This window comes from Delphinapterus leucas, chromosome 10 (assembly GCF_059928025.1).
Source record: "Delphinapterus leucas isolate spDelLeu-1000000601 "Yukka" chromosome 10, BTC_Dleu_Yukka2, whole genome shotgun sequence".
Classification (NCBI taxonomy): Eukaryota; Metazoa; Chordata; class Mammalia; order Artiodactyla; family Monodontidae; genus Delphinapterus; species Delphinapterus leucas.
The window spans coordinates 220,354-243,931 of NC_143138.1; the positions used below are offsets into that span (position 1 = coordinate 220,354).

Sequence of the window (23,578 nt, forward strand, 5' to 3'; positions counted from 1 at the left end):
GTTCCGGGGTCTCCTCTGCGGCTCCCTTCTGCAGCCCCAACCAGAGCCCAGCCACACGTTTCTGGCTTCAGCTACCTTCCTGTGGCTTGGATCTTTAAACTCTTACATATTTCTTACAATACCGTGGACCTTATTCTTGTTACCTTTCACTCCAATCCATGCACTTGCTATCTGATAGCCTTGTTCTGTTTCCTGGATTTCTTCATTCACTGCCTTTCTCACAATTTACATTCATTTCTCAGAAGAGTTTTGATGCTGATTGTTTACTGTGAAACTAGCTCTGGACAAAGTTCACGGTACCAGTTGAAATGGTTGCTTAAAGCCACTTTTCTTCTCTCTAGAGAAGCACAACTTCTGGTCCTAGAATCACACACCTCTTTGGAAAAGACACGAGCTGACGTCGGGCGACCGGGATGTTGCACCGTAAGCCAGCCTGCTGGCGGCAAGGCTCCTGTGCAGCCTCTCGATCGGATCTGAAGTGCTTTACTGTATTACAGTGTCCAGACGTATCTGTTCTATTTTACCCCTCTTTTCTTCAGGTTTCTCTGGGAAAAGTCCAGACTCTCTAGATTTTCTGTTCAATAGCTTCTTCCTCAGATTATGAAAATTTGTTTTCCCTCACAAAATGAAAGAAGTCTACAGTGCCATTCAGAAAATTACTTTTATTTTGTAAATCCTATAACGCTTCATAAAGTGTTTCCATATAGAGAGCACCTTCACGTACATTAATTCATTTTCCCAGCAAAGCTGTGGAATCACCAGCACCCACGTTCAGCTGCTCAGTAGCAGAACAGGACCTAGAACTCAGGTCTGACTCATAATCCATTGCTCTTTGCTCTATACCATGTTGGAACCAATGAGCAACGAGCTCTCCATGTGAGCAAATCAAAGATAACCTGCCAAAATGATTTAGAAACAAAGGTTGAGGCAACGTTATCATGTGACATAGTCGGGTCCCAGTGGATTGATTTATGAATTAATAAAGTGGAATTGAATCGCAGAAGAGGCCACAGTTACCTGGTCCACGAGAGACCAGGTCATGTCTCCACATGATACATTTACACAGGGAAGTGTCTTTCCTCAAGGACTGTGGATCTGAAATCATCTTGAGGCTTGTAGACTTGAATTGGTTGTGTCTGAGATCCACTAAACAGGTCTAGACATGCCAGTGGGTGGCATCTCGGTTAGAAGGGGCAGCAGGTAGAGATGGTGTCTGTCTAGGAGGGACCTGCTGGAAGAACCAAGACAAAGGTGCAGAATATAAGCCAGAGGCAGGGCAGAAGCTGCCCGGGAGAAGCAATGGGGCAGGTGGCCCAAGAACTGAGCAGACAGGAAGGAGGGACATTGGGCCAGGTTGGGATGGACCCTGCGGTCCTGGGGACCTGCCAGGCGGAGTGAGGGATGCTGCTGTCTACACCGCACAGGCCGGCACCAAGTCACACGGTCTCACAAACACAACTCTGGACCAATGACAGCTGTTCCGTCTTAACACCAAATCGTCAGACATATCTTAACATACTTTTAAGACCAAAGAATCAGTCTCCTCTTGTCGAGAATTGTTTTGCCCCAAAACAAAACAAAAACAAACAAGACAAAACAAAAGCTCTCAAGTCCATGGAAAAGAATTAACTTTTTCAAAAGAAAACTTTGTGTAGGAAAGGAAACAATGGGGCAGTTGAAAAGTAGTTATAACAACCATTATAAAAAGGCAATGAGTAAATATTTTAACAGACGATGGTTAAGTATAGTGGTGAATACATCTCTGACTTCCTTAGCTAGAATAAACCCAGTTGGGTTGCTGAATCAGTAACCCCACCCCCCCCTTTGGTTTCTATAAGTTTAAAACTCAAAGCTAAGAAAGCAGGGAACCATCATGCCCTCTGGAAGTAAAAGACAACTTCGTATTTTGGAAAATAGCCTAACCTGCGCCACTTAGGTAGTGAGGGCTTTACCCCAGCCATATGCCTCTCGCTCCGATCCTGGCACTTGACAACTGCCAAGATCTGGAAAGAAAACTTGCAAAATTACTTCTGAAGCTTATATTTATGTATTTTTCAAGAAGAGGTAGGCAGAAAACCATGACTTTGGGTCTTCTCTAGCAATGTCACCTTTTTCTTATTCCCATGTTTTAGGAGATGCTTATTTTTAACATGTGTTTGTTGCCTGGACCCTGTTCAGCAAAACGTCGCTGTAAAATTGTGCACATTTCCCAGAATACGCGTGAGACAAACAATTTTCTAGGAAACCAGTGGGATTTAACTGGGTAGATCATCATCCTTCCTGCCCTCAGCCCACTTCGGAAGTTGGGCCTAATCAGAATTATTTGTCGTTCAGTTATTTTTCCTGAAATGTTGGCAGGCGTCACCCACCTTCCTAGCTGCCATATCCGTCAGGGCCAGTGTGAGTTCTCCTGTCCTCAGTTTACCGGGTCTTAAAATACAGAATTTCTCAGAATTTCAGTGTTTTGTCTCGAATCAGATGTAGAGTCATTAAAAGAGAAAAGTATCTTTTTGTGTGCGTGGCCTTTGGGGAAAATGTAAATTGTTGAAATTATCTCTTCCAAGGCCGCACAGCTTCCAGCTAAAGGAGATAGGGGTGAATTTACTATCAACACCTTCCTTTACCCAAAACTTCGCCACAATGAGGTCTTGGGATAACTTACCCAACAGCCTCAATTTCTAACCCATTTCTCGATTTTCTTGGGTACATCAGACCTGAAGATTCTAAAAATTTCAATACACACACTTAGGGCTGTATGTGTATTGGGTCCAGTAGGTATTTATAACTTGACCAGGGAAAGCTCTCCTGCCTGAGACAGGTTACCAACCCCTGGAAACGACTAGCCCTCCAGGTAAGAGAAGATATTTCCGTTCCCTAAGAAGGCATGTGCTGTCCCATTTACAATAAAAGAGACCCCAGAATTTCTTTGAATAGCAACAACAGCTGTTATTTAAGGCACACCAAAGGAGATAGACTTGGTTTTTTTTTTTTTACTGTGACAAGAGGTTTGAGTCGGCCATGGGGGATTCTGGGGGCTTTCAAACCTTTTTCCCCTTTGCATTTTATGTCACGCTAGGCATGCTTCACCATGAACTATTTCACATGCTAACAGAAGACGGAGATGGTCTTATAGGGCAGACCCCTGCTGATTGCCCGTCTTCTTCCTGGCCAGGTTGGACATGGGTGACCATGCATACACAATGTTTTCCATAGAAAGACACAGACCAGCACTGACTACACAGCCCGTTGGATGGCATCAGGTGCTAACAGACGATGCAGCTGTTTGGCAAAAACACCTCAGGCTTGTTCTAACGGTCGCTCGGGCCAGGAGAAGGCGGGGCTCTGACGTCTGTTTGGGGAGACTGCTGTCCGGAGTCAAAGCAAGTCGCTGGGATCAGGGTGGCCCCTGTTTTGATTCTTCCTTGGGCGATACGTTTACCCTCCTATTGTTTTTTTCATGTTTTTTTAAAAACAGCTTTATTGAGGTCAAATTTACATGCTATATGTAAATAGTACACATCTACCGTGTGCTATTCAGTGAGGTTAAGAACACCGACCCAGTTGTGCAGCTGTCACCATAACCAGATGCAGAGCAGTGTCATCACCCCTCCTTCCCACACTGACACCCGCCCACAGATGCACTTTCTTTCTCTGTAGAGCTGCCTCGCAGGCTAGTTCATATAAATGGGACCATACAGTGTGTGGTCTTTGGGTCTGGCGTCCTTCCTGGTATAAAGTTTTTGAGAGTCATCCACGGTGTACCTTGTGTTGGTGTTTCTTTCCTTTTTATTGAACAGCCTGGATTTTTTTAAATTGGAGTTGAGGGTCTCCATGGGGCCTGCCTGTGTGATGTCCGGAGGCACCGTGACTGTCACACGTGGGTGGGGGCTGCTCCTGGCATCTGGTGGACGAAGGCCAGTGATGCTGCTAAACACCCGCACGCGAATAATGACCTTTCCCAAAACGTCAGCGGTGCTGAGACTGAGAATCCCTGGTGGGCTTCACAAAATTCCCTCTTATCCTCAGGGTACACGTCTAAAGCCAAGTGTTGCCTGACGGGAGCCTTCCCTTTGATTGCACTGCATATCATTGAATTGGGATTCCGTTTGTCTAATTTATATGTATGTTTAAAATATAAACTCATTTGTTAAATGTAATTTTTTTTACCATTTGGGAAAATTTTGGAATCTCCTAAAATATTATTCATTGGGTTGCACTGTCCACCAGAGAGAAAGGTGAGGAAAGAGAGTGTACAATTCTTGTTTCCTGGCTGAGATCTCAGCGTTGCTTGGTTTTGGAAACTTAGCGACAGAAAAGTAGCAAATGGTGTGGCTTGTACAGTTTTAAGTTCCAGGAACTGCAGGAATCTTTGGGAGGCTTATAATAGAGGAATTTAATAAAGGACATTAAGTTTGTTTAGCAACAAATTGCGCTATAATTTTTGTGGCTTAGGGTCCAATGTTACGTACTCTGGTTATATTTTTCCACTTCAGCTCCAGAATTTTGACTCTACTATGTTATTCTTAACATTAATGAATAAAGTTTACAGGGGCCAGGGATTAAAAGAAACAGATCCAAAAATCAAAAACTAAAGAAGTTCTTATCACCCAGCATAAAACACCTCTTGGGAAAAAGAAGAAATCAGTCAGAATTTAAATACTTTGTTTTATCTGAGACCAGGGACCTCGGACTGCTCGATTTTTCCTCTGGGGTTGTTGAGGTGCCAGGAGGCGGGATTCTGTCTTGGTTCTTTTGAGTTTTGTGTGATGATGAATAAGAAACACAGTTCTCTGGAGCTTAATAATGTAAGAGGAGACCCAAGTGCTGTGAGTCGGTAAACCATCCTGGGCAGGGTTACCTTTGGGAATTTAACAAGTAAACAGTGCATTTCAACTGCCCTGGGTAACTTCTCACTCCGACCACTCTGGGGTCCCAGTGGGCAGCTCTGCCTCAGCCCCGGGGGAGGGGGTGCCGGGCAGGAGTGCTGGTTGGCAGGGGCCGGCAGAGCTGGGTCTCCTGCAGGCTCCCCTGCATCTGACCTCCTGTACCACCTCTGTGTCTCATCAGCACCGCCTGCTAGAAATACACAGCGGCAGTAAAATGAGGGCAAAATGCAAATGCACATGCACACGTGTGTACACATATAACATACATGTATCCAGATGGGCATATGCAGTATATGCCTGTACAGTCCTACGTGCACACACAGCACACAACACATATGCACATACACACAACATGTGTGCACGGCACATATGCACACGCACATTCCTCAGAATGACCGTAAGCACTTTGTACACATTTGTTCATCGCTGCCAGATAGTTGTTTTGTGTCTGTGTTACAGTTGAGGATGCTTAGGCTCAGAGAGGTTGAGCAATTTGATCAGGGCCACACAGCTGATAAGCAGTAGAGTTTAGAAATTAGAACGGAGTTTTCTGTAAATCCAAATTCCAAAGAAAGAAGCAGTACAAAAGGAGATCTGGCCTTTAAAAAGCTGTAACCCAGGGACTTCCCTGGCGATCCAGTGGTTACGAGTCCACCTTCCAATGCAGGGGATGTGGGTTCAATCCCAGATCAGGGAACTAAGATCCCACATGCATGGGGCAACTAAGCCCACAGGCTCTGGAGCCTGCCCAACACAACCAGAGAGAAGCCCGCACGCTGCAATGAAATACCCTGCGTGCCGCAACTAAGACCCGAGGCAGCCAAATAAATAAATAAATATTTAAAAAAAAAAAAAAAAGCTGTAACCCCAACATAAAAATACCAGTGGTTGTGGCAGTGGAAGGAGATGAGTAGACAGTGCAAATACTGTGTATGATGTTATAATGTGGATACATATCATTATACATTTGTCCAAACCTGCAGAACGCACAGCACCGCGAGTGGACCCTGATATGAACTATGGGTGGTGCTGATGTCGTAACTGGGTGACTGGGTGTCCATATAGGTTCATCGATTGTAACACCTGCATCATCTGGTGGGGATGCTGATAGCAGGGGAGGCTCTGTGTGTGTGTGCCTGTGTCTGTGTCTCTGTGTGTATGTGTCTGTGTGTGTGTCTGTGTCTCTGTGTGTATCTGTGTCTGTGTGTGTCTCTGTGTGTGTCTGTGTGTGTGTGTGTGTGTGTCTGTGTGTGTGTCTGTGTCTGTGTGTGTCTGTATGTCTGTGTGTGTGTGTCTGTGTGTGTGTGTGTGTGTGTCTCTGTGGGGGGGGAGGGGCGGGGTACATGGGAGATCTCTGTACCTTTCAATTTTGTTGTGAACCTAAAACTGCTCTAAATAAAGAAAGTCTGTAAAAAAAAAAAGCTATAACTCCACACTTGGGCTCCAGCTCAGTTGTTTCAACACCCTTTACAGAAGATTCAACTTGGTTGATCAAATGCCTGAATCTAAAACTCTGGAATATGATCAACCTTGGTCTGTCTGTGTCTCTCTTAAAATAAACGTAGCTTTTTTTCTGAAGATAAAAATGACATATGCTAATTACTGAAGTAGTATACATGTATATGAAATATTTTTTAAAAGTAAAAATTATCTCCACCTCTTCACCTAGAGATAAGCAATGTGAACACATCCACATAGCTCTCCTGCAGTCTCTCTAGGCAGATTAGATAGATAGATGACAGAGAAAGCGGGTAGAGTTTTACATAAGTGATACTAGAGTATAGACAGGTAATTAAAAGAAGGAGATCTAGGTGAAGGTCTCCTTCCCACTCTCACTGAAAAACAAACTATTGTAGACATAAGCATTTTGATGTTCGCTGGCGGAGGGGAAGTGTTCTGAGAATTTCCTTTGTGTTCATCTTGGCTCCACGATTGATTAACGGATGAAGCTCCCAGAACCTCAGAGAGAAGCAGGTGTTTGTCCTTTTTACCATCTCCCCTGTAAGAATGTGTCTGTTCTTCCATTATGGTGATACTCTGACCCCTGGGAAATGCTCACTGCCAGCACAAACCACAAATCTCTGAGTGCAGGGCATTCTCAGTTCAGTAGGAAACTGTTCCCCTTCGGAACTTTACCCCCAAACCTGCGTTCCCGGGACAAAGCTGCTCTGTCCTGACCGCGGCCTCCTCCCCAGTACCTGCCTCCGCTTTTCAAGCCTCCCTTCTGTGACCTCCTTCTCCTTCTAAGGTCTTCTTTGAGACCTTTTCTTTTGTAAAGAGGATTTCAATCACTGCTATTTTTAGCTGACGGCACTTCTATATGCTGAGCCCCCTGGTTTCCAGATTCACACACCATCTCCTCTGACAAAGAGCACGCGGCTCTCTAAGGAGATTTTTAGCCCTCACGCTACTGCTCTTAGGAAGCAGAGGTGCCTTTCATTGGTCCTGCCGGGAGAGAGCCGTTTCCTGTTAGCTGCCTCCCGGAGAGCAGAGGGTGGTGCCAGCTCCCTCCTCCAGCCCCGCTTGCCGAGGGCTTCACTGCCCCGCGTCACGTCGCTTGGCGTCGGGTAGGTCTGACCCTTCCGCTGGCAGACTGTTGGTCACATAGTTGGAAGCGGTGTCTCCAGGACCCAGACGAGCATGGCCTTGACCCCGCTGTGCGCTGGGTCCGAGGCAGAAATGCCCCCATGAGCTCTTGCCCTGCCCCAGGCCAGGGACGAGGCCCACAGGAGTGTGGAGAACTTGGGTCCTGATCACACAGGTGACCTGCAGGCAGGACCTCACAGGCAGCTTCAGGCGAGTTCTTGCCCCGCCCTTGCCCTTGGGGAGCTGTCGGGTAAGCCTCCCAGAGGAGTTGAAGAGAAAGTTCTGGATTAGGAACCGTGAATGGAGCAGGGCTGTCAGCCACCTGGGTTCCCAAGCTTTGCTGGCTTTTCTAAAAAAGAAATCCAAAATATACAAAGTACAATATAACGAACAGCCAGGTTTCCACTATAAGTATTGGTACTTAATAGTTTGTCATGTTTACTTTTCTATAAAACGCTACAAATATAATTTCTAGAACCTTTATAAAAACAAGCAAAAAATAGCATATACTATTCACAGATGTACATATAAAGGCTAGAAATAGGTGGGGAGATAATGGGCCCAAATTGCTGTCGTGGTGCCTCTGGGGAGAGCCTGGGGCAGGACCGGGGCGGAAACTGCAAAGCCAGGAACATCCATACAGAGCGGGTGACCTCCCCTGCCCCCCCAGGACAGAGAGATTCACTTGAAATCACAAGGTCTTCCGGAAGGTCCGCCTGGCCTTCGGTACAGGCCTTCAGCTCCCTGGGAGAGGCTGTGAGGCAACGGGCTGTGGAGGGCATGACGTGGCAGAGACTGGTGGCATGAACACGCCTCTCCCAAGAGCCTCCTGGGCGCTTCCCTCCCAGGCTGCTTTGCTGTCCCTTGGGGTGCCACGCACCCTAAGGCATCCTTGCTTCTGCACAGCTGACCACTCAGGCTGGCCTGCTCCCTCTCGTGGGGGCCTGTCTCGGGGGGAAGACGCCGAGCTCCCTCTCCCCCAGGACTCGGCCCCTCCCCCCTGAGCCCTCCCTGCTTCCCCCAGGTGCGTCCCTTGCTGCGCCCACAGAACCTCGTCCTATATCACTTATCACACTGTACGCGTGTGCATGTGTGTGTGTGGAGAGGGAGCTCCGTTAAGCCAGGGCAGTGTCTTAGCTCAGCACCAGCTTCTTACATGCTGTCTGGTATAGGTTATTAAACGAGTCATTCATTCAGTGAGTGTGGCGTTTGGGTGATTCTAAGCCAGTGTACGCAAGACTTTTACATGATCACTGGGATAGATCAGTAGCTGATACTTTAGGGTAAAGCGGATGTCTGGTGTGAGGTTTGATGTTAATGACAGAAGGCGGAAATCCACCGTATTAGTTTGACTGGACTGAGGTACAAACTACCACAGGCAGCTTCAACAAGCGTGTATTTCCCACAGTTCCAGAGGCTGTGACACCAGGATCAAGGTGTCGGCAGATATGGTGTCTGGTGAGGCCCCCTTCCCGGTTCACAGACGGCTGTGTTCCTGCTGTGTCCTCCCGTGGCAGAAGGGGCGAGGGAGCCCTCTGGGGTCCCTTCTGAAGGGACACTGATCCCATTCATGAGGCTCCATCCTCAGGACCTGATCACCTCCTACCTCCTCACACCATCACCTTGGGGTTAGGGTTTCACACGTGAATTTCGTGGGGACACATTCAGTCTATAGCACCTACATTTCATATAGCCATTCTGAGAATCGCAAATGTTGGGGACTGATTTCCTGTTAGATTAGTACTGCATGTCTTTAACCTGGAAACAGCTGACAAAGAGCTTGTTCTCAGAGTGAAGGAGGCTCTGGGTTGCTGTTTGCTTGCTCTTTATTACCGCCATCTTTCATTCACAGTTTCTTGCTAATAGTTCTTTTGGGGGCTGTCTGCTCAACACCAGAAGATGCTACCTGCAAATCCACCTAAGGGGCCCCGCAGGGCCCGGTGGCGGTCACCACTACGGCCCTCCCCGTGGAGGGGCCACTGTCACTCTCTAGGCTAAGCATGAGGTCGGCTCTTTTTTTTTTTTTTTTTTTTTTTTTGCTGTACTCGGGCCTCTCACTGCTATGGCCTCTCCCGTTGCGGAGCACAGGCTCCGGACGCACAGGCTCAGCGGCCATGGCTCACGGGCCCAGCCGCTCCGCGGCATGTGGGATCTTCCCAGACCAGGGCACGAACCCGTGTCCCCCGCATCGGCAGGCGGACTCTCAACCACTGCGCCACCAGGGAAGCCCTCGGCTCATTTTTTAAATTTTATATTAAAACAAATAGAAACAGAAGTTCTGATATATCCTTTTGGAGATGCTTTTGTGCTCTGCTGACTAAGGAGGCACTCACTTGGACCTGCGGTACCCCAGCCCCTAGAATAGCGCGGGGCACGTGGCAGGTACACGACACAGGCTAGTTGAAGGAGAGTAGGAATTAGGACCAAAGTCACCTTCACGAATCAAAGACTGACGTGGTGGCAGGTGATAAACGGTCAGGTGGAGCTAAGCCTCAGTGCCTGTCGTCTCGGGACTGGAGCTCGCTCTGGCCTGCGGGCCCTCAGGAGGCTCGCCAGACTTCCACGCATGCGCCCCATGAAGTCTGAGCGGGCAAACGATGCCTCGGGAAGTGCAGGGAGTAACGGCGGGGCCTGGGATGCGAACTCGGGGGTGTCCGTCTTTAGGCTCTGCCTTTTGTGCTGTCACCTCTCAAAGTGAGTCGGGAGCCAGGCTGACACTGAACAGCTTGTGCGTCCCTGTGAGTTGACCCAGCTCCCGACGCTGCGAACCCGGGAGTCCGCCGGGCCCCGGGGCATCATGGGCAAACCAAGAGAGGGGTTTAGTCTCACTCGTGTCACTCAGACCTTCACTCAGACCTTATTTTCGAAAAGTTCGACGTCAGAGTGTCTCACAATAATAAAGGTACATGTTAAAGTGCTTCATTGTAGATGAATTCAACAGCCATGCTCAGCGGCAGCGCCTCCCCCTTTCTCCTGGGGCCGCCCCCACAGCCCCCGGGGCTCTGGACCCCCGCCCCCCCCGCGCCCCCCACCCCCGGGGCTCTGGTGCCCCCGCTCTCCTGTGGGCTCCTGCGTCCGGCACGTGTGGGCAAAGGAGCTTTTCGGATCCGCGTGCGTGTGCGCGTTAGAGGCCGAGCTCCCTGAGGTCCTGTGACACACGTGTGCCTCTTTCCTGGCTGCTGGAACGGCACTCAGTTCTGCGGAGGTGACTTACACTCTCCTGGATTCTGTATCCTTAGGAGCTACTTTTAGAAAAATGAGGACAGACGCTTGGTTCCTAGTTTCCGGCGCCCCAGGCTGGCGGAAGCTGGAGCTGTTTCCAAGCCCGACGCCTGCGGCCCACTTGCCAGCGGCCGCTCCTGAGCGATGCGAGTCCGGGGTCGGCGGGGTGGCACCTCTGCTCCCTGCCCGGACCGCCCGCGGCTCGGGCTGAGCGGACGAGAAGGCCTGGCTCCGGGCCGAGTCTCCCCCGGAAGGTGGTGTTTGGCTGCAACTGTGACTGTGAACCGGAGACTCAGAAACCGGGGCGAGGTTCCAGCGAGGCCGCCCTGCAGTCTGTTCCGAACAAGGCGACCTTGCCATGGGGTCCGGTTGTGAGCCTGAGACGTGTGGGGCTAGAAAACTGGGATGGGTTTGAAAAACAGAGGGAGGTGCCACGAGGGCGCAGACAGCCCCCCGAAGGAGCCCCCTAGGGTCAAAACCGGCCTGATGTGAGCAGCCAAGTGGACAGTGGCGCCTAAAACATCAATTACAAGAGTTGGATCCTAATCCACAGAACAAAATAAGTATTCATGAGTCCACGGTGATGTAAATAAACAAATAAATAGATAAACAAGCGGCAGAGACGGGCAGCCCTTCCTTACAGAACTCAAGTTAACAAATGTGGAAGAAAGGAGGAAAGCACCAAATCACCAATAGGCAAACATTACGGTAAAAGTCGCTGCAGGAAGGATCTACTGACGGATACAAAGATCACTGGGCTAAGCTCTGACAAAAAACAAGGATTGATGATCAACTAGAAAGAGAAAAATAATCACTTTACAGTCTTTCCCATGGAGAACATCTGCAGGCATCGTAACCAGGTGCGGAAAGTAACATCTCCAGGAAGAAGATGCAGCCCTGGTGTGATGCTCCGAGGAGGACCAAGTACCATCTCCATGGGATTCCTGCCAAAATGCATCAACTCAACCAATCAATACTGAGAGAACATCAGACAAGTCCTCACTCTGAGGCTTTCTGCAAAGCTCACTGACTAGAACCATCAAGGGTCAAGGGTGTGAAAGACAAGAAAAGATTGAGAAACCGTAAAAAAAAATCCAGTGATCTGTCTGCTCACCTAAAAAAACAAAGAGATGGGAAAAAAAAAAAAAAGAGAGAGATGAGGGTTGAGATGGAGAGCTGCCCGTAAGCCCTAGCCGGAGCTGGGCGTCGCCTGGAAGGCTTGAGAGTCCAGTGAAATGTGGCCCTGAGGTCTCTGCAGGGATGAAATGAAGTATGAGAGAAAAGCACCTGAATGTGGCCAACGTAGATGGACAGGTAGGATAATGCAAACTCAAATTTCTTATTTTAAAAAAATTAGCTTCATTTGAAAAATTACCTGAATTCTTGACTTCATGTTGGCTGCCAGAGAGCTTACTTCGTACAGAGCGCTAGTCTAAGTCCTGCGAAAAATAAAAGAATTAGAAAATGTGATACTTACCTTTAGAACTGGGGGGGGAAATAAGATATTACAAGAGAAATACACAAATCAAAGATTAAAATATGCCTCCAAGCACTAACCACACACTTCCCTCAACTTCAGTGTTAGCTACCAGTCTGATCTTTGCCTCTAAATTGCAATAGTTTGAGGACAGTTGTCAGTCTATCCATGGCTCCTCTCACAGCCTAGGGAGTGCCTTGCATGCTGTAAAAGGCACTCAGAAATGTTTGCTGTGTGAATAAAATGTCTTACAAGTTTAAAAATGCTTATAACGAATGGATAAAGAAATGTCGTGTATACAGACATGGGATATTGTTTGGTCTTAAAACAAGGACATCCTGCCATTTGCGACAACACGGACAGAACTCGCTGGAGGACATTGTACTCAGTGAGGTAGGCAGACGCAGGGCAGATCCTTTGTGGCCTCACTTGTAACGTGGAATCTCAGTCACACAGAAGAGGGGACAAGAGTGGCTGCCAGGGGCTGGAGGAGGAGGGGAGAGGTAAGTGATGGCCAAACGGCACAGTTGCGCTTGTGCAGGACAGACAAGTCCTGGAAGCCTGTGTACAGCCTGGTGCCTGCTGCTGAGAGTACTGACCTTATGTTAAGTGTTCTTACCCCAGAATAACAGCAGCGATAGTAGCAGTAACAGTAGTAATAAAAGGGGATATGGGAGGAGCCTTTGGGAGGTGACGGGTATGTTTCTGGCCTTGATGGTGGTGATGGTTTCACAGGTTCTATTTATCCCCAAGCTCAAGTTACATACATTAAGTATGTACAGCTTTTTCCATGTCAAACATACCTCAGTAAAGCAGGTTAAAATTTAAATACATAATTAATTAATTTTAAAAGCCATGCCCATAGGTATTACACATACTCTGATGTAGAACTTCTGCTAAGCAAAGGGACAGCCCATTAAAGGTGAGTGGGACAGATGGGACCAGCCCAGGAAGAGGAAGTCAAAGCTGTGGTTGAATCCTTGAATTCAGGCTGCGAGGAGAATATTCTGGGATGGAGAGAGACCTACCTTTTTCTGCTGAAGACACAGCACTGAATCACGAGGAGCTGGTAGAGGTGAGAGGCAGCAGTGGGGTTTGCTTTTCTGGTTGAAGAGAGCAGAATAGGCCACTGGGCCCAAGGTGATGAGGGTAACTGGTGTCAGGAAGATAAACATCTCTGAAGTATTTGGTCAGATAATCATGGTTGGTTCCAGAGCACTGTGAGGCCTGGAGATGCTGAAAAGCAGGAAATGAATTCGGTTCGACACCAACAGAATATGAGAGAGATGATTACAGAGCAGGAGGCCCCTGAAGACCAGACCCGAGCACATCGTTGAGAAGGGGCTGGTGGGCCTCTGCAGAGGAGCTGAGAGCTCAGAAAAGGGATGAGGCCATTGGATTTTTGCCACAAGTATGTCATTGGTGGTTTGTTAATAAAAGTAGTTCCTCCAAGGTAAAGACCAGAGAACCAGAGGTATTCAACTGAAAATTTATTGAGGGCAGGAAGCATACTCTAATATATCTTTGTATTTTCCCAAAGCACCTCTCTTGCCCAGAGACCATCTTTGAACTTTGACAGTGGAGTTCTGCGTTTCCCTGCCAAGAGCTTCAAACCAAGCCAGACTTCAAGCAATCTAGAAAAAGACACCAGCGTGAAAACAGGAGTAACTTGAACCAAAAACGTTTGAGGAAGGAATTGTACAGCAAGAAAGAAGAGAATGCAAGCCTGGCACAGACTGAGGGCTGCAGAAACGTGCAGGTCAAGAGGTGGTATCATAGCGTTTGACATAAACCAACGTGGGCAATCAGTCTTAGTGTGTGTGGATTTTCTGTCCTTAGAACATGTTTTTATGGTTTTGGTTATACCATATTTTATCTCTAAAAAACTGTAAACTTCAGAAAGAACGTGGAGGAAAGGACAATTCATATGAGCAACGCGAGAGCTCCCGCCATGGGGTCCCTAACTCTGGCGTGTTTTCTGTTAAGGCCACACTGTGCATGTGATTTGCACCCCACTCTTCTCCTTTAACTTCATATCATAAGCATTTTCCAAAAATTAACAAAAATTTTCAGAACTGTAATTTCCCAACTGTGTGGATGTACTAACGTGTATTTAATTGTTTCCAATAATTATATATTTAACTAAATTCCAAGTGTTACAGTAACAAATGCTGAGGTGAGCATTTTGAACAAGGATGTCCAGCCACACTTGTCTCACGTGGTCTCGTTTAAATGGGTGTGAACTTGCTGTCCCTTTGCAATGATCACTCACTCATGTACTCGTTCACGGAGCATCTAATGTGTGCGGACACAGCCCTGCCCTCACGGGGCCACGCTTTGGAGAGCGGAGGTGACAGGCGTGGACGGTGAAGGGCAGCAGAGGCCGCCTTGCGTGGGACCTGAAGGACTGTCCGATCCAGGGCTGCTCCTGAGCCGCAGTTTTCAGTGTTGGTCACTTTGGGCTCAGCTCAGAGGAGGCGGGTGGCCGAGGGGCCTCTGTGCCCAGCTTGTCTGATCTCAGGGGTTCATCCCTAAGGGTAATCACAACACCTGCCCCCTTCCCCGCCAGCTCTCCGTGGGCTACAAGGAGGCAGAGAAGGGAGCCCCGCATGGCAGCCGCAGACCAGACACAAGGTTGGGGCTCTGCAATTGCCCCGAACCCTGACCCAAAGGGAAGCCTGGTGGAGACCTCTGACCTCCCCGCAGTTGTGGGAACGGTCATGGCCGTGGGAACCAGCCCCTGAGTGCACACGGCCCTGCTGCCCACTTCCAGGCGGGCTGAGCAGCTTCCTGGCTGAGTGTGCTTGGGGGAACCCTCCACAGAGTTGCTGTGCCCACAGGGCGCCCCCCGCCGTGTTTGCCCTTCTTCTCTCCGATCCTTTTCCCTCCTCCCCTTGCCGCGTCTGCGCTGAGCGGCCGGTGCGGCGTCTCCTTCCAGGGCCGGGGAGTCTTCAAGGAAGTCATCTTGGGCGGCTCACACCAGGGACACCCCAAAGCCGTGCCAGTGAAACCTCCTGGGAGGGAAGTGTGGCACCAAGGTCAGGGGAAGCTGAGTGCCTCCTGACCTCCCCCTGCCCCCAGCCTGAGCGTCCTGGGCGGACAAACAGAGAAGCTCACCGGCCACCAACCGCAGGATCCTCCTTTACCGCCAGGGCCCTATCCGCCCACCGCCAGCCTGTGCCCTGCGGGCCACCCTCCGCAGCGGATTCCACTCCTCTTTACAGGCCCACCCGCCCAAACGTCCCTCTGACTGCCCACGTCCGGTTCCCGGGTCAGACTTGCCACCCTCCGTCCTACACGTGGTCACCCTCTGTGCTGGTCCTCGGCGCACCCTGGCCCACCTGGCACCCACGCCGCCCTCGCTGGGACCTCCTGGGCCCCCAGGCCCACCAGCGCCGCACCTCCTGGCCCACCTCACCCCCGCCGCAAAGCGGTCTTCCTGAAGCTCGAGCTGGGCTGTGTCACTTTCTGCTCTAAAACAGTCAGTGTGCCCCCCATGGCCCCCCTTTCTCCCAGCTGTGTTCAAAGTGAGTGGTGCTGGGACCCTGGAGCCAAACTCCCACCCTCTGATGGAAAGGCAGGCTCCTGGGCCCAGCGGCTGAGTCTGAACCCCTGCACTCACAGTGACGCTGAAGGGCCAGTGTCCCGTCCATGCAGTGCAGGTCCCTCGGCTGTTCGTGAGGCTCCCGTGGTCCTCCTGGGGAGCACTGAGCCCCCTCCCTGGCCTTTTACCCTGAGTCCTCCTCCTTCCGGAGCACCTTCCCCCATGGCACCCCAGCCTCTAACGTCCTTCGCCTCTTCTGTGACATTGAAGCCTTCAAGGTTCAGGTCAAACACCATCTTCACGACGCTCTGAGTTCCCTCGTGGCCGCCCCCTTTCTGTCTGTCTGATCAGATTTTCTTCTGGGGGGGAGGGCGGGACATGTGCACAGCAGGAGGGGGCAGGGGAGGGCACAGCCGGGGGGACTCCAGGCAGGCCATCCTCCTGGCTTCCTAGGTGCCTGGTGCCAGGCCTCCCAGAATCTCAGAAGAAAACCTTTGCTGAGATTCAGGGTGTAATTCCAGCCCGAAACGGGTGCGAGGGAAATCAGGGTCCTTGCTTCCAATTTCGGGGCTCTGCTTTCCAAAGCCCCACCTTCCTGGAACAGGGGGGCCTGCAGCAGAATCTTACTGAGGGAGCGTCTGCGCCAGGCTGGAGAGGGGTCTCAGGATGTCACAGGAGCGTTCATTACCACGTGGGGAGGCCAGCCCCTGACCCCATCTGGGACCCGCAGGGCGGGCACGGGGGCCAGATCACGGGCAGGGCACCTGCTCATACTGAGACCTGGCCGCAAAGTGGGGGTCGCAGCCTGAGGCAAAGCTGGGGCCCTGAGGTTCTGCTGCTGCAGGTTGAGACACCTGGACGACAGAACGGAAAGCTGGGGACGCACTGAAGGACAGACGCCAGCGAGCTCATGGAGTCTCCTCACAAAGCACTGAAGCGCCCACATTACTGAGACCTGCGCGTGATTTTCAGTGTTTCAGGAATAAGCTTTTTCCCTGAACATTATTCAGTAAGCTAATGCAAAAAAACAGCACCCACTAAATATTTGCTCGCCACCTGGGTGCTTTACCTTGAGAATCAAAATAAACAGGAACTTTGCTGATGGAACCTGAATTTGATTTTCAAAAGGAAGAAATTTCGAAGGAATTGGGAAGTTTCAATGAACTTTTAAAAAGGAATATTGATTTTTAATTTATAAAGATGGAGGCAGCGATGAATGGATTAGGACTTTTGTTATAGATGCTACAAAAAGAAGTCAAGAAATAGCAAAAATTCACCCCCCAAAAAGATGGCATGTTAATTTATAAAATAAAAAGTTTATATAAGTCACAAATTTTAAGGCTCCCGAAAGTTCTATGTAGGTCACCCAGGATGAGCACCCCCGAGTACTTGTAAGAATCCATTTACAACCTGTGACCATCAGGGATGCCGGCGACACTTAGTTCAAGATAAAAGCAAAGAGCATCTACCGAAGAAACGGAATCAGGGTATTCACGGTGCCGCTCCACTGAGGCCTTATCTCCCAAGTTGGTTCTTTCCTACATTTGACAGACGATACCAAATAAAAACAGAGAACTGAATTCAGTATGCAGAAAGGAACACTCAAGTTCATGGGTTTATTCAAAATGCACTGCCTACTGGCTTTGAATGATGATTCTGCAAAGAGTTGAAAGAAAAAGCACAACGTTTAGAAGAGAAAGGGAATTTCTGAAGGGAGTTTCAAAACAGAAATTTCAGTGTAAATGAGACGAAGGACACAGGCTCGTTCAGTAACCACTGAGAGCCTCCGGGGTGCTGGGGGCCCAGGAGGAGCTGCAGGGGTCAGACAGTTTCCAGCGCGCTGCGAGGCCACACATAAAGGGCCAGAGGGGCAGAAGGGGAGGACGGTCCCACAAGGTCAGCAGGGAGGACAGCTCCCTCAGCCATGTCTCGGCAGAGCCATCCCAGCCGCTCACGTCAGGGCTGTTACTGGTGCGGTCCGAGCCGCATGCAAATCAACCTACCACGACGTACGCCTTTCAACAAAGCCAAACATCTGTCACTGTCCAGATTGTCCCCGTCACTCCCCAGGGGCCATGAGTACCTTGGCCACATGGACCTTTCAGAACTCTGAAGATTGGAGGCAGATCGGCCAGTCGGGTCACTAGGACCTGACTCTGCGTGGGCCCCTCCAGCCACCCCTCCATACACTCCTGTGGCCTGTGGGCAAGTGCAAGTGGGGCAGGAACCCCGCTGATAGAGGAAGCACCTCGGCTCCATGTGAAGGAGGTGGCCGAGGGCCGGTGGCTTTGCTCCTCAGTTAGGGCCAGCTGAGCGAGGGAGGGGCAAGTGGAGGTGTGGAGGTGCTGGTCCTGGGGGGCCTGGCAGGAAGGCCGGATGAAAGGTCCGAGGCCAGGGGGCTGCGGGCATCCGCAAGGTGGGTGGCCTCAGTGACCAGCTTGTTCTGCTGACATCTGTGCCTCTAATTACCCCTCGATCACAAGTGTTCACCTCTCACATGGAATGATAGCACTCGCCTCACTTCCCCACTGACCAGGGAAACTACCCTTGACCACGTCACAGAGCCTGTCTGACGTGTCAGGCCGTTGCTGGGCGTGGGGAGGGGGGAGCGCCAGGGCACGTCCCTGAGCTCAGAAAGGGCAGACCACGTCTGGGGGCCGGGCTGGGCTTTCTAACCAGATGGGGCAGGCCTCGCTTCGCCCTCAGTGTCCCAGGGCAAGTGTCAGGTGCCATGCACCCTCCTGGAGGAGACCCCACTTTCGCAGTGCCAGGCTTTGTTTCATTCAGAGCTCGGAAGCAGGAATTCCACATCACATTTCCCAGGGTGTCCGCTTCCGCAGCTGCGGGTGGCTTGGCAGGATCGGTGGGGGACGTGTAGCTGAGCCCCTAAATCAGATCGCGTCTGACTTGGCCTGGTAGCCCCCTCACACTTCTCCAACAGAGCTAACCATTTGCATTCATAAATGAAGCCTTACAACATTAAAAAGAAAATACGCTCAGATTTTTTAAGCTAACCACATGTGGAGAGTAGTTGAAAGAGAATTTTTTGAGTTGCTTAACATCCAGGTTAAAGTAAAGTTAGCGACTCTTGCTAAAATCAGTTAATGTGTATAAAGCACTTAAACGGCTGTGTGTCAGAGGCTGTCTGACATGTAAAGCACAGAGCAAAGGAGGAACCAATGATTTCCAGCCGAAAATACCATCTGTGAATCTCCCCAAGCAGCAGAGGGATGATGCTCCTTCCTGGCCAGCCTCTCCCCTTCCCGATGGATCGTGGCCCTGCTCGTGCCAACCGCCCCTCAGTTCCCACACCAGGCCTCGATTCCCCTGCTGGAAGCCGGGATCAGTGTGGGCTTTTCTGCTCCCACCTCACGGAGAGGTGCCATGCCCTCCACCAGACCGAGGGGAACTGGCCTGGTGCATCCCGTCGGCGGATTGCACAGATAAGGACGGAGGTCCAGAGGAGACGTGCACTGCGCCCCGCGGCAGAGTCCCGACCCGCCTGACTGCCCTGGACTCTCTGAGCTGGCAGGAGTGCCCCCTCCTACGAAGGCTACTGCTCCCCTTATTTGGAAACGATGCAGAGGCCCCTCTTCTGCCAGACAACACGTGCCCACTCAGGCTCGGACCCATTGCTCCTCCTGGCTGGCCGCTGGGGTCAGACTGCCAGACAGCCTGGCGGGGGTGTGCGGGGGTGGACCAGCGGAACGCGGGGTGGTGCTCCTGGACCTGGGATGGTCCCCTGGCCGCTGCGGGGGACCTTCAGGGAAGACAGACAGGACTGAACACCCAGCACGGAGATGCCGGACACACGCAGGAAGGAGGAGAGAGCGACGGCCGCACCAAGGAGGGCAGGAAAGCCTCGGGCAGGGAGGGTGGTGGGAGAAGGGGCGGGACCTGCATACTCCGGAGTCTCTGCAGCCGGCACGTGGCTCAGGGAGCCTGGAGAGGTGGGGGGGGCGGTTAGGACCAGCAGTGTCGTCACTCACAGAGACCCGTCAGGGAGGGGTGCCCCCGCGTCCCGTCGGGTCCCCCTCCAACCTGCTCCTCACACCCCATCTTTTGTGTGTGTGTTGGGGGGAGTGGTACAAGGGCCTCTCACCGCTGTGGCCTCTCCCGTTGCGGAGCACAGGCTCCGGACGCGCAGGCTCAGCGGCCATGGCTCACGGGCCCAGCCGCTCCGCGGCATGTGGGATCTTCCCGGACCGGGGCACAAACCCGCGTCCCCTGCATCGGCAGGCGGACTCTCAACCACTGCGCCACCAGGGAAGCCCCTCACCCGCTATCTTTGATCCTGGAAACTCCAGTGACGTTAGCTCGAGCTCAACGCACATGCACCCGCGCCCCCTGCGCGCTGCCGCCTTCCTCTGACCACCCTCCACGCACCCTGGTCCGAGAGGCCGTCGCTCTCCCTGGGCTCCCCCAGGGCTCCTGCCTCAGCCAGGCCACACCAGGCCCTCCTTCCTTCCACCAGGGGCGCAGGAGTCACGGGGAGAGGAAAGCTCAGAGAACAGCACTGGCTCTTTCTGACCCCGTCTCTTTGCCCTGTGGCCAGGAAGGTTCTGGACGCACGCGGCTTTGTTGGCCTGAGTTCTCAGAGCGGTGACGAGCAGGACAAATGACTCGCGTGAGCAAGACACATCCCTGCGTGGTTCCAAGCCCCTGAGGTTGGGGGACTGGGTACCGGGGCATAACCGGCTGTCACAAACTGCCACCGAGAGGACCCTCAAGTCTCAGAAGTGACACCTCTTATGTGACAAGTGACAGTGTGCCTCACAGCGTCCAGCTGGAAGGAGGGTTGAGCTGGAGAACAGCCCAGCCTGTGAACTGCTGCAAATGGGAGGGACTGGCTTTTCACCTATTGCTTCAATTTTCAGAAAATTGCCCAAAGTCTTTGCAAACCGTTTGCCCCTTTGTTGGCTTGGTGAAGGGAGCTGGCAGAATCGTAAGGTCCCTTGTTAAAGCCACGTCACTGCTTATGTAGAGTCATAGAAAGGACGCGTCATAGGAGACTTCTCAGAACACTGGCAAGAAGAGGAGGCAAAAGGCAACAGCTGCTTGCACAGTGTATTTGACTCTGTGACTTTTTACTACATAACTCATTAATCACAAGTCCAGTGTCCTATATGCCTGGCAGTGGGCTGTCCTCTTGCCAAGGGGCTACAGGGTCCCAGAGCCAATGCTCGAGGCTGTTCTGCAGAGCCCATTCATTGAAGAGATGCAGGGCACTTAGCAAATTAAATTAGGAAAGTGTATACAGTTCTGCATGAAAAAAGATCCAGGTTTAGGTGCCCTGTTGGTATTGCCAAGGAGTTCATCACATTACCAAGTTCAACTCAATTCCTATAAACTGGGTGCGCTGTGACAGCATTTAACATACAACTTCTTTTCCAGAGCATTCCACCCTAACTGCTGTCCTGTATAAGTAGCTTATAAGGTTAGATTTTCCCAGAGGATTAAATATTTGAAAGCAGGACCTGTTTCCTCAGAGTGACTATAGCTTCATGGAGAAGAATGAAGTGGAGACCAGACAGGTCAGTGGCTTTAAAACAAAAAAAGGCGGTTTTTCTTACTCTGAACTTACCGTAACCAGAAAGGCCACTGGTTCTAAGAGCCGAAAGAAGAAAACAATTGTTTAGGGTTGGAAGAAGTTTCAGTGGTTGCTGCTTCCAGCCTCAGCGGAGGCTGGAGAAGAGGTGGGGAAGACTGCGCCTTGCCCGCTCACGGGAGGGAGCCAGGCTGCCGTGCAAGTGCCACCAGGCTGACAGGCCTGCGCTCAGAGGCTGCTTTTGAAAGAGTATCGCGACAGGCAGCCAAGGACCTGTAGACCCCGGCAGAGGACAGAATGGGTCTTAGGGTAAGCCATGTGGAACTCAGCAGACCCCCTTTGAATCTCTTTTCTTATCTGTACCCGGGCCTGAGCACTGCCTGCCCTGCCCCCTGGGGCAGCTTTGGTTGGAGACCAAGTGAGATAGAGTCTATGAAACTTCCCTAAATGCTGAAGCACAATGTAAGTGATAATAGTCTTGCCTTGTTGAACACAGGATGTGCCAGGCATGGGCTCAGCACCGTCTCGTTATCACAGCACGCTGGGAGGCGAGAAAGCTGTCACCTCCGCTGCACGCGGGAAGGTGAGACTTCCCTTAAATAGTCCATCAAGGCCTCAGGAGCTTGAAGCAGCTGTCCCACACCCGAGCATTTAATTATTAATAATGTCATGCAGTAAGAATACCATATCACACACTACAACATTATGTCACGATATGACGCTGCTCTACTTCACTAGTACTGTGATGCACGAGCACCATATCACTGTGGCATCGAGTATATTGTATGGTATATACCATAGCATATTACTATATTACTGATTATTGCTGTACATTACTGTGCTATTACATAGTATATATTACTATTTATATGAAGACATAATAATACAATAATAATATAATAGTACTGCTATATAGGATGCCACGGTCAAAGGCAATAATTAGCATTGCATACACATACAGCCAGAGAGCATTAGAGGAGCTCTTTATCTTATACGAACTGCACCATTTTTAGTATTTTCCTGTTTTTTCACAAGTAACTAAAAATCACTGCCCTTTAAATGTTTTCAGTGATATCATTGCACTGTTTTTAATACATTTAGTTCCCTCCTTCTGAAAGAATAATTAGTGAGAAAATAGGTTTATCCACAACAAGGGTTTCAATAATTTATTTTTTGGGTCTAGTATGGGTTTTTCTAAACTACTTTTCTTGCATACGAATGTATAATTTTAAAAGATTGATTTGTAAAATATTGCATTTACGTAAATTAAGCTTCTCTTACGGTTTCTTTACAACAAATATGAAAGGAAAATTGAGCCTCGGCGTTCAGACTGGGCTGCATCCACAGCAGCACTTCCACGTCTGGACAATTCACGGAAGTAAGTCACCTCCTCACAGAATACGATGATCGGCCCTGTTTTGGAGAGACATTCAATGACCTGCGTCCTTACTTGTTTTCACTTTTTTACAAGCTGTGACGTTTGAAGATAATGTCTAGTCTTTCACTGAGGGGCACTTTGATCTCCTCAAGTGTTGGGGGCGGAGGGCCAACTTTAAAACTTCTGTCATTTCCCTTTCAACTGTGACTACGATGGAAAAGTCTTCTGTGAGCAGCCGGCGGGGCCTGCCTGTCACCCACCACTTCCCAGGGCCAGTGAGGACACCAAGAGTTTCAGTGATTAAAATACACTATTCTTTGTATCCGCCTCATGATACGAGAGAAAATACCACTTCTGGTAGATCTATATGACAAATGAGTAAACCAGAAGATGGCGTTGAAGGTTTGCAATCACATTTTAAAACAAGGTAAACGTGGTTTTCAACGTCTGAAAGCAGATGAGTGAGGAGAATGCTGAAACAGCTAAGTCTGGGCAGAGGACACGTGTGCGAAAGTGCAAAAAGCTCGTGTGCCATTTTTGTTCTTAGCAATCTCCCGTCTGTTGCTGGTGAGCACTGATTAAAGTGTAAAGATGTGCCCTTTGTTCACTGAGGTATCCCAGGCGCCAAGAACGGTTCGTAATAAGCAGAGGTGTTCGAAAAATATTTGTTGAATGAATGAATCCATGAAAGAAGAAGAAAAACCGCTGTGACCATAATTTTCTTTGAAAAAAAAAAACCTGTTGTTTATTACATAGATTCTGATAATGGAAAACTTACTTAAGTGAATAAAAACATGGCATCCTGTTAATTTCTGAGAAAGTCATTGGTTTGAGGAAGAGCATCCCCACTCTGCACCTCATGCCTGTTTTGCTCTAACCTGAACTTAGTTTGTTCTTTGGGTAGGAGACAATGGCCCAATATGTAAGATTAAAAGAA

The 23,578-nt window shown here is 50.2% G+C and overlaps 1 protein-coding gene across 3 annotated transcripts in view; it reads left to right on the forward strand.

The window, feature by feature from the left end:
• DUSP22 (dual specificity phosphatase 22) overlaps positions 1-14,721 on the forward strand; it is a 72,075-nt gene extending 57,354 nt beyond the window's left edge. Inside the window, exon 8 of one of the 3 annotated variants that reach the window (XM_089918179.1) lies at positions 10,712-13,705. In XM_089918179.1, the coding sequence (XP_089774305.1) occupies positions 10,712-10,905 (194 nt within the window). In that variant the 3' untranslated portion in view covers positions 10,906-13,705. The other 2 variants (XM_022586513.3, XM_022586514.3) reach the window with 2 other exon arrangements.
• Positions 14,722-23,578: the final 8,857 nt, after the last annotated feature.